This window comes from Microcaecilia unicolor, chromosome 4 (assembly GCF_901765095.1).
Source record: "Microcaecilia unicolor chromosome 4, aMicUni1.1, whole genome shotgun sequence".
Taxonomy (NCBI): Eukaryota; Metazoa; Chordata; class Amphibia; order Gymnophiona; family Siphonopidae; genus Microcaecilia; species Microcaecilia unicolor.
Window position 1 is genome coordinate 155,267,573 of NC_044034.1, and position 18,651 is coordinate 155,286,223.

Sequence of the window (18,651 nt, forward strand, 5' to 3'; positions counted from 1 at the left end):
TCCCCTCCCCTTACTTACTATCTACTGCCTTGGTGGTCTAGTGACCTCTTCAGGGCAGGAAAGAGCCCCCTTTCCTGCCCGGAGCTCTGTCCTTGCCCTGTTGCTGTGACGGTCTTGGGATTCAAAACGGCCACCGAGAGTTGAAGTCTCACATGGCCACTTCAACTCTCGGTGGCCATTTTGAATCTCAAGACCGTCACAGCAACAGGATGCAGGGCAAGGGCAGCGCTCCGGGCAGAAAAGAGGGGGCTCTTTCCTGCCCCAAAGAGGTCACTAGACCACCAGGGGAGTAGATAGTAAGTAAGGGAAGGGGAGGCTAGGATGGGCAAAACCCATCCGGACACCCAGACATGTCCTCAAAAAGAGGACATGTCCAGGTAAATCCGGACATATGGTAACCCTACCCATAGTGCCAGGGCAGTGCGAGAACTTATTTGAGTACCACTGATATTCAGTGCCAGAACCCTAGACATGGTCTAGTGGTTAGAGCACCCATCTTGACTTCCAGAGGTGACCATGTCAAATCCTACTGCTGTTCCTTGTGATCTTGGGCAAGTCACTTAACCCTCTATTGTCTCCGGTACAAAATCAGACTGTGAGCCCTCCAGGGACAGGAAATATACCCAGTGTACCTGAATGTAACTCACCATGAGCTACTACTGAAAAGTTGTGAGCAAACCTTGAGTTACTACAGAAAAGGTGTGAGCAAAATCTAAACAATAAAAAAATGGTACAGCATGGTGCTAAATTCCTGGGAATAACTTTAAATGCCATAGTAGATGTTCTAAAGCAATGCCAACCACAGAGTTTAAATACTGAGGGAGAGATTTTTCTTTTGCAATTCTGCATTGTTTTTTCAAAGAACTGGGAAGCTTTATGTCTTACTTTGCTACTTAATAAAGAACTTTACTATTACTGTGATAATGCTAACATATCTATCTACATCACATTTCTGTGTGTGCTGCCCATTGGCTACACTGTTGCCTCCTTCAGTGATGTCACAAAGCCCAGCGGTGCCCACAACACAGGTACTGTTAGAAGTGGGATATGCCACATTCCAATCACAGAAAAATATACTTCCACCCAGCCAAAAAACAGAAAAAAAATGGACATGTCTTGTGTTTACAGTACTTTGTTACCCGACAGGGCAAAAAAAGTTGAGATACAGGTCTAGACAGTGATAGTTACCAATGGGGCTAACCAATACCATGTAAAATCCAAACTCCACCAAATACCTAATTCCGAAGCAACTAGAATTGCTCATGCCTGTTATACTATCCTGTCCTGAATTGCTTCCCTCAGTTCCATTTGTAACCTGGGCTCTAAATTTCACAGTTCTGTAGTGGAGGAGTAAACCTAGCCATTGTAGCATAAGCATGCCAATCAGGGAAACAGCATTTAATTCTGTTTCTTTTACTAATGCTCTTTGAGATCCCCTGGGCAAGTCTCTAAACTGTCTATTGCCTCAGGAACAAGCTTACATTATAAGCCTTCTTGGCAAAAAAAACTAGTTACTGCCTGGATTGTAGCTTGTCTGGAGCTCAGATTTGGAAAGACAAGTAATTAAATCCGAATTCTACTAAACACAAGCAGTTCTGTATTATACAGAAAGCTGGACCATGACTTCTATCTAAGCAATTTTCCATTTCATTTGGATTAGAGTCCTTTTGAATAGATTTACGTACTTGCAAATGTTTCAACTTCCAAAACCTATATATTTACAGAGGGTTCCCTTTCTTAGTGCTTCAGCTATATAATTCATGTATTAATGTAATTTATAAAAGTAATTTTCCTTATTAAAGTAATAGTAATAATTATGTTCCTTTCAGGGGTTAATTTCATAACAGGGCAACTATATGAAATGTCCAAAAATGCACCTCTTTTATGCAGTGTGTGGAAGAATCTGCAAGTAATGAAGATGTTTTATGGCACTTGACCCCCAAAAGCATGCACTGCTGCCAAAACATCAGCATCAAATCCTGATGGGCAGCCCTTTTAACCTTGATAAGCTAAGGAGGGTGTCCTAAAAAGGCTACTAACAGCCCAAAATATTGCAGTTAGGCTTGTCCTCAAGGTATCACACATTGATAGGTGTCGCGTTTTGATAGAGTCACTCTATTATTATGCAAGCTGCACTGTTTGCCCATAAAGCCAGGAATATTTTTAAATTATGTGATTTTGTGTTTCTAATATTATATGGCATGACACCGGATTATATGCAGTCCTTAATAACTACTCCCCTGCATAATATAACCTCTGGTTCTAGGGACTACCTTAGACTTCATCTTCCAGATTGCAAGAGAGTACATTATAAGTCAGTTCACTCTGCTGACTTTAGATACCAGGGTGCCAAGTGCTGGAATTCACTGCCAATGGCAAATCAAGGGTCAGCCTGATTACTTGGTATTTCATAAAAGACTGAAAACTCTCCTGTTTGAGAGGTTTCTATCCATTAATGGGGTATCTTAGATTGCAACTGGTCATCAATGGTCTATATTTGATATTTTGTTTATGGCTTTGCAGTACGTTCTTTCTAACAAAAAAGGTGCTGGTACTCAAATGCCAGGCCACCCTTCAGGGGTGGGGTGATTACTGAGGTACTCACCCCACAATAGCCAGGTCCCCTGCAACCAGTCACAGAATCTATGACAAGGCAGAATTGGTGTGTGGAGCCTGAGCTCTTTCATTAAAACTTGGGGAACCATGGGTCAATTCTAGCAGACAATGGAAAAGGTGCCATACTCAGTACCCCCTCAAAAAAATCCCTGTGGCTTTGTAAACCTTGTCTGTTGATTATTTACTGTTAGCCAGATTGAACACAAGTATGTTCAGGATAATATGGGGTATAAATGTCAAAATAAACAAACAAATATATTCCTATGGGTGTCTTTAGCATCTAGCATGCGCTAAAATGCTAGCATGCCCTTAGTGCTGCTTTGTAAACAGGGCCTCAAATTTACAGACCTGGATATTACGTGGCTTACGTTATGCCGTAATGACGATCGCCATTTCCAGAATGAGAAATACAATATACATTAAGTACATAGATGTAGAAGAAAATTATAAAGCGAATTGGATAGACAGTTCAGTTCAGGCAAGACAGATAAGGGGGTGATGCGTTAATGTTCATTAGTGAAATCTGATTGAAGCAGTCAGGTGTAGAGAATTCGGTTTTATCTGGTTTTAGTAGAGTTTTGATGTGAGGTCATTATGATGGCTCATTATGGTATATCTTTTTGAACAGGTTGGTCTTTAGTAATTTCCTGAAGGTTGTTAAGTCGTGCATTGTTTTTAAGGTCTTTGGTACTGCATTCCATAGTTGCATGCTGATATAGGAGAAGCTAGATGCATAAAATGATTTATATTTAAGTCCTTTACAGTCCATAGATAACTGAGTATAGTTAGGGCTGCTTTTTTATGACGTCCAACATGTCTGGCTATCTAGACAGATCCCAGCAGTGAATATCACCAGTAGAGCATAACCCAGCTGCAGCACAATACACTCCTGGACCATCTCAGCACTAACCACAGTCAGAGCAAATATTAACCAGACAGTGCTGCTGAAGTGCCACTGCATATCTGCTCCTGACCTGCTCAGCATGATTTAACTTTCTGGGCTGTTGCTATTCAAGCAGAAGTAAATTATATGCAATTTTGAAGGAAGTTGAAAACTTTTTTGTTTGATACATTTTAGGATTTTTTTTTTTTTTTTTACTTTTTTACCTGCTGGTTTTTTATGTAATTCCTCATTTTTTGTGCGAGTCTCTTAAAATGTGAACCGCCTTGAATCTTTTGCTGGGATTAGAACTTGGATAAAATATATGTTCATTTATAGATGCTTTTTAAAATATAAAAACAGAAAAAAAATAGAGCAGATTGATTTAAGCATAAATAATATAGACAAATGTCTAGGGTGTCAAATGTTGACGTGCCCAGACCAAAAAGGAGCCATTTCTCACTTACTTTAGGGCTGTCCACCAGTGCCACTTCAAAAGACACCATCATGGCACTGCTGCCCAAAACCCCCACCTCTGTTTTCCACCCTTCAGGAGACACCTCCTCAGATCTCCAAGTCTTGGATTAGATCAGATTAACTGGGCAGGAGCTTCTCCTACCTGATTAAATCACTTTGAATGTAGATCCCTATACACCGCCTTGATTGAATCTCTTCATAAAAGCAGTTAATAAATCCCAATAAATAAACTATCTTGTCATCATATATGTGTTACATTCATAAATGTTGATACCTTTAAGTGGGCTATTGAAGACTTAAGGAGACAGAGGATGATGTGATATACCCACATAAGAGTAATTAGGTGCCACATTTACACACATTTCCCGTGTAGCATTTACACGAATATGTGTCTACTTTTACACACATAAATGCTGATATAGCGCCTAAGTGCTATTCTTCAAATATCTACTCACCCAGCGCTTATTTGCAAAAGAGGTACCCAAAGGGGCAGGACATAGGCAGGGCTCCCACTTATTTTCTCTTTCTTTCGGACATAGGCAGGGCTCCCACTTATTTTCTTTTTCTTCCTTTTCTTTCTTTCTATTTATTTATTGCATTTATACCCCAGTTTTCAACTTGGTGGTTGGTTCAATGTGGTTTACAATTAGCTTAGTAGAAATCAGTTTACATAACAGAAGCGATGAGGTGTGAACAATATTGTTCAATCACAATAGTCCAGTTAGATCATTCATGTCTTTAGTGTTGGAAGTGGGGTCCTGTATGCTGTTGTACTAGGTGATGTCGTCTGAGAGGAGAGATTTGAATAGGTATGCTTTCAGGTGTTTTCTGAATTATAGATAGTTGGTTATTAGTTTTGTGTTCTTTCGTAAGGCATTCCAGATTTTGGTGCAGACGTAGGAGAAGCTCATTCCATATGTGATTTTGTATTTCACTTACATGTGTAATGTACAGAATACTGTAAATTAGGTGTGTCCCTGCCACACTTAAGCACAAGTGCTATGGCTGACATGAGTACACCTAAATTTTAGGCATGTTGATAGCTGTCTGTGTTAGCATTTTAAAAGCAAACCTAAGCATAAGCTCCTACCACACACCTAATCAGAGGTGCCCTCAAAGTGCAGGGAACCCTTGAGAGCTATATAATCTTAGATATCTCCAGACCTGATTAAAGAACCGTGGGGGGGGGGGGGGGGTTGCTGACATCAAACATTTTGAGTGATTTAAGTATCAATGTAGCAATTCTAAAAAAAATGTTAAAAGTTTGAACATTTTTTAAATTCCTTTTTTATATTTAGGGTTTTTTTTTTTGGTTGGTTTGTATTTTATAAGGCTAATATAGAAGTCTATGTGTTTTTATAAAATGGGGTCTCAGAACTATTCCTCAATAGGATACAAATTCTCTAGCATAAATTTGTTCCTGCTCTAAAATATTCTATAACTATTTACCCACCCCCTTTGGTGCACAAGCTTATAAAATTCTGTTATTTATGAGTGTAAGTGTGCACTTATCTGTGACAGTAACAGCAGGGTACCTGAGCATCTTTCTATAAGAGCACACATAGGAGAGATTCTATGTATGGCACCTAAAAAGTCCGACTGAAAACATTTCCACCTAAGCCTATTCTATAAGCCATGCCTAGATTTAGGCGCGGTATATAGGATACGCTTAGGTGAAAATCATAGCACCTAAATCTACATGTCTCCATTTACACCAGCGAAAACATAGCATAAATCCCAGTGTGTAGATTTAGGCACAGAGGTCCATATTCTATAACAGTGTGCATAAATTTTGGAACAGCCATTTCCCTGCCCATAACCATGCCCCCTTTTGCCTGTGCACGTTAGAAGTTAGGCGCACTGAGTTACAGAATACGCTTAGTGAGATGTGCATATAAATTCTAATTATTGATAATTAGTGCTCATTATTTATTTATTATTGCTTAAGTACTGTTATCAATACTAACTAGCTTGTTAAGCTTGTTAAGTTACACGTGTTATTTTAGAATACGCTTGGAATTTGACACAGAACTCTAGCCACGCTATATAGAATCCGTGGAGATAGTGTATAAATATGAGGGGCATGCACATGGGTGGAGTATGAGGGGGATCCCATACATGCAACTTACAGAATACTGTATATTACATATGTTCCCACTGCATTTATCTTCCCGTGGTTACGCCAGGTCAATGGCTAGTGTAACTAAGGCTGCATGACTGTTAGGTGCACCGACGGCACATTAAGATAGTAGTCTATTACAGAATTTCAGTGCCCAGGGTGTGTTATAAAATGGCCTCCTATTGCTCGTTATTGGGACACCGAAATGGAGGTACCCTATATGTGTGTGTATTTATACAATACACACCAATGCCACAACTCTGCTTCCTCTCCTTATACAATTTTATCAGTGTGTCAAACCTGCTTTACACATGGAAAATGCTGTCAATATTTTTGCTTTTTGGCTGCATTTCTGCCTTCTATGATTGTCTCGGTTCCTCATACGATTTCCTTAAATAAAAGCTATGTAGCCATTACCCTGACAGCTTCCTCCCATAAATCTCCTCTAATTTCTTGTCACTGGCACTGCAGCAGCCCTTTGTTTTAAATATATTTCCATGTAACTTTCTTGAGTGTCCCCTAATCCAAAAGTACAAAAACTAGGGGACGCTCAAGGAAGTTACATGGAAATACTTTTAAGACAAATAGGAAGAAATATTTTTTCACTCAACGAACAGTTAAGCTCTGGAACTATTTGTTGGAGGATGTGGGAACAGTGGTTAGCTTATCTGGGTTTAAAAAAGGTTTGGACAAGTTCTTGGAGAAAATGACCATAGTCTGCTATTGAGACAGACATGGGAAGCAACTGCTTGCCCTGGGATTGGTAGCATGGAATGTTGCCACAATTGGGGTTTCTGCCAGGTACTTGTGTCCTGGCTTGGCCACTGTTGGAAACAGGATACTGGGCTAAATGGACCATTGGTCTGACCCAGAATGGCTACTTTTATGTTCTTATTCACACTCTATACCAGAACCACTTTTCTGCTGCTCCTGCCTTATCCAGGGTGTGTATAGAAAACTGAGAAGAAGAGGTCAGTGTTGGAGTCAGAGAGCTCAGAATGGCATTTCTCTCTTTCTGCTCCTGTCAGTCCCAGCTCTTGGTCTCAGAGATGGAGGTCCAGAAAAAGACACCGTGTGCTGGTCCAGCTGACATAGTCAGCCTGAAAAAGAGAGGGCTGATTTCTCCTAACAGTTTTACTTCCTTATTGTCACCCCAGACACCCAACAGAGTTGAGAGACCAAAACAAATATGGGTGTGTCAGATTCCCTGATGGAGGCACTCTCAGAACTGATTCTGCATTACAAATGCAATAAGACCAATAGACAACTATATTGGGGGGCATCTAGAGGTAGGCACCACTTAGGTATGTCAAAGGGGCCATTGATTGACAGGCACTTATGTGCAATAGGCACTGTTCTCTAAGGTAGTACCAAAGAACATAAGAATAGCCATACTGGGTCACTACATCCTCCAGCAAGGAATTCTAGAGCTTAACTATTTGTTGAGTGAAAAAATATTTCCTCCTATTTGTTTTTAATGTATTTCTATGTAACTTCCTTGAGCGTCTCCTAGTCTTTGTACTTTGCAATGAGTAAAAAAAATCGATTCACTTCTATTCGTTCTACGCCACTCAGGATTTTATAGACCTCAATCATATCTTCCCTCATCCGTCTCTTTTCCAAGCCGAAGAGCCCTAACCTCTTTAGCCATTCCTCATATGAGAGGAGTTGCATCCCCTAAGTGCCATAGTGCCTAACTACAAGGAGGCGCATACAATGGTTGAAGTATTAGCAGACCATGGGTGTGTCTCCCAGGAATACGTGCAGTTACTATAAATTACATGAGTCACATGGCACACCTAGGTGTTGCAATTTACACCTACCATTAGCATGGCGTAATGTGTACCTAAATATGGGCATGCCCAATGCCAACTTTATGTTAGTATTCTAGAATAGAATCATGGCACTTAAATGCTGTTACAGAATTGACATTGGGGCACCTAGACTGAGGTGCCATTTATAGGGTATCTGGTGAGTAGCCACCTGGAAGGCTGTAAAGGGTGGGAATTGTCCTCCCTGGAGCAGTGGGAATTGGTTTGATCTAGGTGGGAATTATCCAGAAGGTAATTGGTGAGTGGAAACTGTCCAGTGGGAATTGTCCAGGTGGGAACTGACCTAGAACCATTTATAGAACTGCCCCCAATATGCTTTGGAGGAAGGATGTCCTACAGAAGGGAGATGAAGGGGATGATAGAAATGTATGCAAGAGGGACATGTTAGCATTTTAAGAACACAATATTATAAAGGTTTTTTCATGTGTAAAGCTGGTTCTACATGTCTTTTCATAAAATTGTACAAAGCCATCTACATGTGTATAAAGTGGTATGTTTGCCTACAAGATCATGCATACATGTATTTCACTGTGTGCAGCAGACACTCCCAATGGTGTAGTTTAGGTGGAGCGGAGGCAGAGTTGTAATGTCCATGTGTACTTTATAAACTGAAAGAAAGAATTTGTATCCAAATCACTGTCTTCATTTCTGGTAGTTTTGTCACGAAAAATATAATAACTTTCTTTAACTAACACCAAATAACGCAAAGATAATAAGCAATTAATTATTTTAAAATATACATATTGCAGTTATAACATTTGTGGGCCAAAGTAACAACCTACAGTTTATTTCTCTACCACAAAATGCAGATTATAGATGAGGGTTTGGCTATATTTATGTCTGGACTCACATTGTAGGTGGTTGGAGAAGGCATTGCAAGAAAATGTTCAAATGATAGGAAAGTGTCAATGGCAAAAATTTTAACTAGGATGGGACCCACAGGAGAGACAGTGGGGTGGCTGGTTCCTTTGTGGATAAACACTGAGACCAGATCTTTCACCTCTAGATCACTGGTAGATTTCAATGGAAGTTTGGCTTTTAGCAAACAAATGAATGGTATCAACCCTGTACTTCATGGACAAGTTATTTAAGTGTAGTAGGCCTTAGTGACAGTCATAGAAGAAAAGCTAAATACTGGGTGGGCATGGAGACCTCTCACCTCAAGAGATAGTCCCTCCAGAACAGCTTTGAGACACTTTGGTAGACTTAAGTTTCTAGGGTTGTCAATCTGGTACCATTCATGAGCACCAAATTTGCTGTTTCAAAAGAAAAATAAGAAAAATACATAAAGAAGGGACTCTCACAAAAAAAAAAAAACTAAAAAGACATTGGAAAATCAAATGGATTACCTGCTGGAAACAGGCTTGGACCAGGTTTTCTGGAAAGAGATTTCGAATGAGATCCAAGAAAGCATCGAGGCTAGACACTTCATCATTCTTCTGACCCTCTCCCAACTGCTCTCGGAGTTTAGGGTTTCCTGGATGAATAGCCAGAACTAAAATGACTCCTAATACAGCAGCAATAATCGTAGTGGTCATGTAGTAAACCATAGCTCTTGTGCCCAGTCGGCCACTGGCTTTAGCATCCAGACCAGAGAGACCTGAAGAAGAAAGGGGGAGGGATGCAATGAGACTGCTAATTCACAGGGATGGTTATTTTCAAAGGCACTTCCAGAGCAAAGCAGAACTTCCTGTTACAAAACTGTTTGAATGATCTGTGGGTAAATTGCACTTAAACTGTTTCAGGGGTTTACATTTATGCTGATGCTTCTGAAAATTCAAACATATCTATGTATCTTAAGTAGGAAAATTGTGTATCCCAAATAGCAGTTGTAAGTGGTTAAAGGGCTATTCTATTGGGTAGAACAGGATGAAGCTCCAGCACATCGAGCTCTTAAATTAATTAAACCCCAGAATTCATTGAGCCAACAGCCCAGTAGCGTCAAAGACTTCGTGAATGTGTCAAATATACTGAATATCCGGTTATTTTTAGGCAGTTTAAAGTCAACCGACTAAGTCAATTTTCAAAGCTAGCCAGTTCACTTTAAACCAGCTAAAGATATACCAGCTCTTTAAGTAGCCCAATGTGACCGCTTATATAGCTGGATATGAATTGAATATTCGAGGTTAGCCAATGGTTTTTCTGCCCCCAGCATGTGACATTTCTGGCGCTGCTGGAATTTTTGTAAAATTAATACCACAGGGGGTTACCTGGCAGTAATTGGGCAGTGCCATGCACTGCCTGGTTACCATCAGGTCAAAACAGGAGCCCCTACGCCACCTTAATGGGTGATGGTAAGAGCGCCCCCGAAATGGCCATGTGGCAAGTACGAATTTACCGCATAGCCATTTCTTTTTTTGGTGGGGGGGGGGCTTTTTACCTGCTGCGGTAAAAGGGGCCCTAGCGCATGACAAAATGGCCACCGCTGCTAACACAGGGCCCCTTTTACCACAGCTTAGTAGAAGGGCCCCCAAAGAATCTATAAGGAGCAGAGGCTCTGTTAGCAGCTCATTACTTAAAACCTAGAAATTCGCAAAGGGTTGAACGAAGGATGGGCAGCTGTGTAACCCTCAAGATACAGAAAGAGAAAGTGATATACCCAAGTCACACAGAGATTTTGATTTGTGACCTTTTACAGAGCAAGCAACACTTGGTAAAGCAGGCCCAAAGAGCCAGTGGCAGGGCAGGATTTGATCTCAGATCTCTGTTATCCTCCTGCCTTATAGAGCCCAGTCTCCTTAGAAAAATTGTGTCTAGACTCTGTGAAATGACATATCCCTTCCTTAGCAGAGACCAATGCAGTCACTTACATACCTTATGAAATTAAGTTTAGACAAAGGCAAATGTTTCTAATTCTCAGTGTCCAAATGCTATTCTAATTACTTTAGCATGTTTAGAAATTTATAGTATCTATCAAGTGAAGACTTTCTCAAAGTCTGGCTGCTAGAATCTATTATGTTCTCTGTTTGGCAAGATGTACAAAGAGCAAAGAGAAGCCATGCACATCCCAGACTAAAGCTCTGCTGTTCTTGCCATCACAAGACATGAACCAGTGATTGCATTTTACCGGTGATCAAACTGGAGATGATTAATGGTAGAATCAACATCTTCAGCATCCTCATGAGGATATCCCCAGGGAAGCCTATCACCATGATGATGTCTGGATGGATAGGTGCAGCAAAACGAAGGAGCCCCCCACACACTGCTCCCAAAATAACGCCTGAGGAAAGAGGGACAAAAGCTTGTTTTCAGTGGAGAAACAGGACAGTGGAAGATCATCAGGCTACAGTCATCCCGAGGCTCAGGTTCTCAACAATGTCATTGAAAAAACTGTTGGTGAAAGTTTTTTTTTTCTCCTCATACATGAAGGAAGAATTTAGAAAGAATGAACAAACTAGATTTGAGACATCCAGGCCAGAAGATGTCATTCATTCATTCAAGAGTTTATATACCACTTAGACCTAAGTGGTTTACAGTTTCATTTTACAGGTATTGGGTCTGTCCCTAGTGGGCTCACAGTCTAAGTAGTACATTGTACTACTGTTGTACCTAGGGCAAGGGAGGGTTAAGTGACTTGCCCAGGGTCACATGGAGCTACAGAAAGAATTGAGCCTGTTTTCCTAGGATCTCAACCCACTGCTGACCATCAGGCAGCAGCAGGGATTGAACCTAGTTCCCCAGGTCAGCAACACACTACACTAACCATTAGGACACTCCTCCACTGCCAGTTTCTGCTAGTATTGTAGAACAGGATCTGCTGATGTAGAGGCTTTTCTAAAGCCTATGCAGGAATGGACATATATGTGCTGGCTACATGTGGGGGACAGTACCCATTTTGCAATTGTCAGCATCCAAAATATTAATGGGGTCAGCACAGCAACATAAGGAGGAGTAGCCTAATGTGAACTGACAACCAGAGGAACCAGGTTCAATTCCCATTGCAACTCCTTGTGACTCTGAGCAAGTCACTTAACCTTCCATTGCCCCAGGTACACAATAAGTACCTGTTTATAATATGTAAACTGCTTTGATTGAAACCACAGAAAGGCCATATATCCAGTCTCATCCCCTGTCTATTAGCAGGAATGTTGATATTTCAGAACATAAATGTATGTATGTATGTATGTCTACCATTTTAGAAACATAAGTGTCTAGTTTGACTAAGCCGCGTAAGAGTCTATGCACGCCGCCAAAATGGAATTACTGCATGACTACCATGTGGCTCCTGCAGTAATTCAATTTTTGCCCTGCATATCAGACGCACGCTAAGTGGCATTTGGCAGGCGTAGGTCATTACCGCCCGGTTATGTGAGACTTTACCTTTAGGTCAATAGATGGCAGTAAGGTCGCGACCCAAAATGGACACACGGCAATTTTGAATTTGCCGCACATCCATTTTCGGCAAAAATTTGTTAAAGGCATTTTTTTTACAGGTGTGCTGAAAAATGATTCTGCACGTGCCCAAAGCCCGCACCTACACTATCACAAGCCATTTTTCAGCGCACCTTAGTAAAAGGACCCCTTAGTTTCTCCAAGCTGTCACAGAGCCTGATATCATTTTCCAGCATCACCTTTATTGGACAAAAACACTGGGGGAGTAAGGGAGACCTCCCCTAATCTTTCCACTAGAATGCTGCACAATACGAGAACCTTCATATAACCTAGATGTCCACAAGAACAAGTATAAATCCCAACATTAAGCTCAGGGGACCCTCATGTGCATTCCCCTTCTAAAATGGAAAAGCACCTCCCTAGTACCACCCAAAACATGGTCAGATCATGCCCCCTTGCCAAACGCATATATCATGACTTGGACATATATAACCAGCTTTCTAAAATCAGGATTTAGACATGTGCAATATACACTCTAAATGCCAGATTGTGCACTTCCAAATCACAAATAGGGCTTCTAAAACCACCTAACCACCTGACACATTCAGAACAAGAGAGCAGCCTAGTGGTTAGAACAATAGACTGAAAACCAAGGAAGTCAATGTTCAAACCTTGCATCTCCCAAACAAGTATCTTGTGACTTTGCTCAGGTATAAACTTAGATAGTGAAACTCTGAGGACAGGTAAATCATCTGCTGTACCTGAAAGTCACTGGCCTTGCGCTTGCATATGGAAAAATGAGTAATAGGAAATTACATTCCACTGACCTGACAAAGGGAGTGAAACGCTAGTCACAAATACACTAACTCAGTCCAATAAAAAGGTATTGCCTATAATTTGTACCTAAATGAACTAACATAGCAATTGCATCTTTTAATCTAGAGTGCTTTTGAAGCCACTTTTAAATTCATTCCAAGACAGATGGGCACAATTGATGTTCTAGCTTTCAGCTAGTCTGAAATCAAGTTTCACAACTCACTGTGTAAACAAATGTAAACGCAATTATAGAACTGGGAAATAAATTCTGCTCCCTCTTGTTACATATATGCTTGGTAATAAATCATGTATTAATCTTGATGTATATGCAGTTCTGTTATACTGCCCTGAGCTAGATACAATTTTTAGAGGCGTTCATATCCTAAGTTTTCTTGCTTAAACTTGCAACTAGACTTTGGGCCTGCAGGTTCCAGCTGCCAAATGACTGAAAACTGAAAAGTTTAAGCAAATAAAATTATTATACGGTGAACTTGCTATATCTAGTCTTGTTTTGTAAGCAGTTCTGCCAACATACATTTATTTATTTATTTATTTATTTATTTACAGGATTTGATATACCGCAAATAAAGCTAGTACAGACGGCTAAGCAGGTCACAACAATAAAAATTCAAACGCAGCTGATGAGGGAGAGGGGACACATTTCAGAGATATTTTTAAAGATATTTTCATATTACATTTTGCATACTTTCAAAATACATGAAAAACATGCATTTGACTCTAAGACCGGTTCACACAATCTTATATAACATCAGACTTCACGCAAATCATCTCCTGTTCATGAAAGTAAATTGGAAAATAAACATTCCTCTTCCCTTCCCTCTTTTTTCACTCTCCCTTTTACACCTCAAACTGGAGTATAATTTAAGTTAAAGATCCACTGTGAGCACCTTATATCTTCCAATAATACTGGGGCATATTTATAAGTTGAACCAGAAAAACAATACCAAATTCCTCATCCTAGGTATATAGATAACCTTCTCATCTTCATCACCTTTCCAACTGTCTCATAACATATTTTTAATGATGAGGAAATACTATTCTTTCATTTAAGCAAGACCATTCAGGCTACACTATGTGGTTTTTCGTATCACAATATTGATTCAAACACATTTTAAACACACCACCAAGCAGTGGCATAGCTACGTGGGGCCATGGGGGCCTGGGCCCCCATAGATTTGGCCCTGGACCCCCTGCTGATGACCCTCTCGACCCCCTCCCACCGCCAACCGTCCCCCGCTGCCTACCTTTGCTGGCGGGGGACCCCAACCCCCGCCAGCCAAGGTTCTCTTCTTCCAGTGCAAGGCTTCGTTCTGTTTCTGTGAGTCTGACGTCCTGCACGTACAACGTACAGGATGTCAGACTCACAGAAATAGAACAAAGCCTTGCGCCGGAAGAAGAGGGCCTCAGCTGGCGGGGGTTGGGGTCCCCGCCAACAAAGGTAGCTGATGGCGGCGGGAGAGGGTTGACGGCGGGAGTGGGGTCGAGAGGGTCATCGGCATGGGGGGTCAAATTTGTTGTTGGTGGTGGTGGTGGTGGTGGTGGCAGCGGCGGCGGCGGGGGGGGTCAAAAATGGGGGGGTCGGTGCCGCCGGGGGGGGCTAAAATGTGCTCCCTCACCTCAGGATCTGGACCCCCTCCTGCCGAAGTCTGGCTACGCCCCTGCCAAAAAGTGATTGTGAACAAAGTAAATTTTTCCAGAAAAACTAAAGGGGTCTTTTACTAAGCTGTGGTAGCATTTTTAGCTTGCAGTAGAAATCAGCTGGCGGTAAACGCCGAGAAATGGGCATCTAGGTGTTACCACCAGCTGATTTCTACCATGAGTTAAAAATGCTACAGTTGCTTAGTAAAAGACCCCCTAAGTTAACCTAAGGCAAAATGACTAAGTTGGCCAACTCCCCCAGAGTTAAGGAGATGACCTCCAGGACATTGTCATGAATGATACTGGTGAAAACTGAGAGAATTCTCTTGAAAGGAACACCAACCAATGTGCTATTCACACTATCAACTTCACATATTTGCAATGCCAAGGGTTTAAGGAGAAATACAAATGAACACAAGATTCTCCATTTTGTAAGTGCAATACCATCTACTTAAAATTTTGGTCAAACGGATTTTGATCAAGTTAGTTATTTCATACTATTTTCTTTTCCATTTTCCTTTCATTTGTAACAATTGAATAGATTAAGTTAGTTCATACACAAACACATAAAAGGTGAAGTAACCCCCTCACTCTTAAAAAAAATATACTACATTAATTGTAAATATCATATTATGTTGTTTTTCTCTTGTATTTTGTGTGCCAGAGTGAATATTTGCATCCCAACAATTTGTGATGTTTAAAGTTGGTGTAATAGCCAGATATTTTTGGATGTGCTTCATTTTATTCACCTGAGAAAATCCAGTTGTTAATTCAAATTTAATAACAGACTTATTTTTCCATAGAATGCCAAGATGAAATGCTGGCATATTTTGTCCCTATTGTCATGACCCAAATATTATCACACCTATAAATTTTAATCTATATTCATGAAGCAGCTCATGGCATAAAATATTGGGGTCCATTTACTAAGGTGCACTAATGGATTTAGTGCACGCTAATGATTAGCATGCATTAAATGATAAGATGCCCATTACCTATTCCTATGGGCATCTTATCATTTAACATGTGTCAAGGGCCCCTTTTACTAAGCTACAGTAAAAGGGTCCCTGTGTTAGCAGTGGCGGCTGTTTTTGCTGTGCACCAGGGCCCCCTTTACCACAGCAGGTAAAAAGGCTCAAAAAAAGAAATGGCCGTGCGGTAAATTTGCACCTGCCATGTGGCCATTTTGGGGGGGGGGGGAGCACTTACCACCACCCATTGATGTGGCAGTAAGGGCTCTTGCGTTAACCAAGCGGTAACCCGATTACCGCCAGGTAATCCCCTGCTGAAATATATTTTTTTAATATATCCACTTGCACTGGAAATGGTGTGCTCTGGGGTGGAACTACCATCAGCACCCACATTAGGCCGGTGGTAATTCCAGGTTGCCATGTGGCAACCCTTTAGTAAAAGGGCACCTAAATCTGCTAGCACACCTTAGTAAAAGGACCCCTACTTCAGCCCTGACCTCCTACAAGCAGAGGGCACCTATCAAACTCCAGCTACTGTATACAAGCAGCCTGCTCTGTGAAAGCAGGAATAAATAATTATAGAATTCTCTTGAAATGATGACAACATGGGGTACATGTAGACAATATATGAAAGCGCAAATACAACAAGGAAATATTAGCAGAAGTATACCTTCATACAAATTCTTACCAAACACGGTGAGTGACAACAGCAGGTTGCCCCTGATCTTGTCCCATACCCTCAAGAAATGGGAGCGTGGTCGTAGTTCTGTAGTGGTCAAATGACTTTCATGCATTCGTACTTCTACTTGCTTTGGCATATTGTTGGCACTGGAGAAGAAGAGACAGGATGTAAGCAGTGAGGGAAAGGGGGGATCTAAAGTGATCAGTGCAAAATAAAATATGAAGACAAAAAGCTAAAATCTAAGACAAGGATTCAGACCTGAGAAACAAAAGGTTAATCCAGGTGAAGGTCCAGCCCTTTGATGGATTTATTACAGAAAAAAGTCATTGGAATTCCTATTGCTACATTTCAGCAGAAAGACAGTATTAATTAGCGACATGGCAATAATTTGAAGTCAACCTTGAACTTCATGAATGTCAGCCTGGTTAGAGTTCAGTGAAATTTCTGGACTTCCCCATATCCACCAGAAACATCCATCAGACTGTAACATCATGAGAGATTCAGCAGGTTAAATCTGCCTGAATTTCTCACTGCTGTTCCCTAAAGGTCATGTTAGTGTCAGTGCCCTCACTTCTGGCTGTAGTAGGGAGAAGCTAGCTAGCCAACAGGAGAGAAACACCTGCATTTTATTCCAGCAGTGTTCCTGAGGTCCATTCCAGTTGTGGCTTCTTGCTGAACTCTGTACATCCTGCACCTGTCAGGAAAGGGTCCAGCTAGTCTATAGAAAACTCCAGTATAGGAAAGCTCTGGAACTTACAGTTTAGAAGGTGCAGGAAGTTGATAGAAGTTTGGAAGGGTCTTACCATGTTAGTAGAGAAGGTTCTGGTGGCAGAGGGGCCATTCCCTCTGAGTATTTAAGCCCACTCCCCTATCCCACTTTATCTTAAATTCAACTGCATTTACAGGGAGGTCCTTCACATATGCCTGAAGCAGCAGCCTAAAAGAATCAGCTGATTCATTCCTTCACAGGTTGGCCTCTAAAGGCACTTGCTAGAGGAGCAAAGATTCAAGAAGTATCAGGGACAAAAAACAGAACTAAAACAGTTGCTGCCTTGTATAGTTGACAGGAATGAGAAACCTGTCCACCCTACTAAATCCTAAAGGAAAGGAGCAGGAGGTCAGTTTGTGTTTCTGCTAAAATGACCAGATGCCCTTTTTTCATCTATGCAGGACTGAAAGGTATAACACTCTACCATTTATTATCATCTTATCTACTGGAGCCATCTGCCAACATCTGAAGCACTGATGTATGTTTAACATCTATCAGTATGAACAGCAGATAATCTAAACTGTGTATTTGAAAGATCCTCACTAACGTGGTGAGTAGGTTAAACCATCTAAGGGAATTAAAGTAACCATTAATTGTATTTTCATCTATGACTGGAAAGATGAGGAAAGAACTGTAAAAAGTTATTAGTTGATCAGTGAAGATAAAGTGTACTGAGCCTAAATCATTTAAAGGACAGTAAAGACTGTGTGTGGAATGGATTTCTGACTCAAAGTCTGGTGCTACTTGCTGCAGACTCCCAGACTAAATCCTGGTCCCGCCTCTGGTCTCAAGCCAACAAATTTGATGTGTGCCCCTTCCTCCCAGCTTTTAGGGCTTGAACCAGGCAATCACGTAGGTGTGTAGACAAGGGGGTTACAAGACTTAGCAGGAGATTTAGGAAAATTTCAGAACAAAGTTGGAACATTCAAAAGAGATTTGTAAAAATTCCATTTGGAAGAAGCATAGAACATGATGACATATATGGACTACAGGGCCCATTTAATCGTCTTGTTCTAATGTAATATCATGACATTTAGCACATCTCGGGCTCTATCTATCTATTCCATGCTGTTTTGACCTCCACCTGTTCCCCTGAGCACCTATTGCATGAAGAAATATATCCATATGTTTCTCTTATCTTCGCCGTCTTCCATACTAAGGTCGATAACTCTGATGTTCCAGTTCTCTGAGCTCAGCTTATCTCTCTACTTTGGCCAAATTTCTAGATTTTGATATTTTTTTAGATTATCCTGGGACCCAACCTCCTGTCTGCTTTCCATTCTCTCTTTTGCTTTGTACTTTGTCTCCCAGAACTAGTTTGGCTAATTTGCTAGCATAACCACTCAATATATGACCAACAAATCTCACTTTCCTTTTGGCCACTAGAGTTCTTCACTTCCCATCATCCTATGTAGCCCCTTTCAGTGTTCTATTATGAACCGTTGTTCTAGAACTTTCATACTTACTTCTTATGCACTATTTATCATGTTTCCTGTAT

General features: G+C 41.0%; 1 protein-coding gene across 1 annotated transcript in view; it reads right to left on the reverse strand.

The window, feature by feature from the left end:
* Positions 1–16,526, reverse strand: part of SLC1A2 (solute carrier family 1 member 2) — a 72,728-nt gene extending 56,202 nt beyond the window's left edge. Inside the window, exons 1-3 of the mRNA XM_030199458.1 lie at positions 16,391–16,526; positions 10,992–11,144; positions 9,274–9,524 (exon numbers count right to left, since the gene is read on the reverse strand). Of these exons, the coding sequence (XP_030055318.1) occupies positions 9,274–9,524; positions 10,992–11,144; positions 16,391–16,520 (534 nt within the window). The 5' untranslated portion in view covers positions 16,521–16,526. The remainder of the gene's footprint in view (positions 1–9,273; positions 9,525–10,991; positions 11,145–16,390) is intronic.
* Between the last annotated feature and the right edge of the window lie 2,125 nt (positions 16,527–18,651).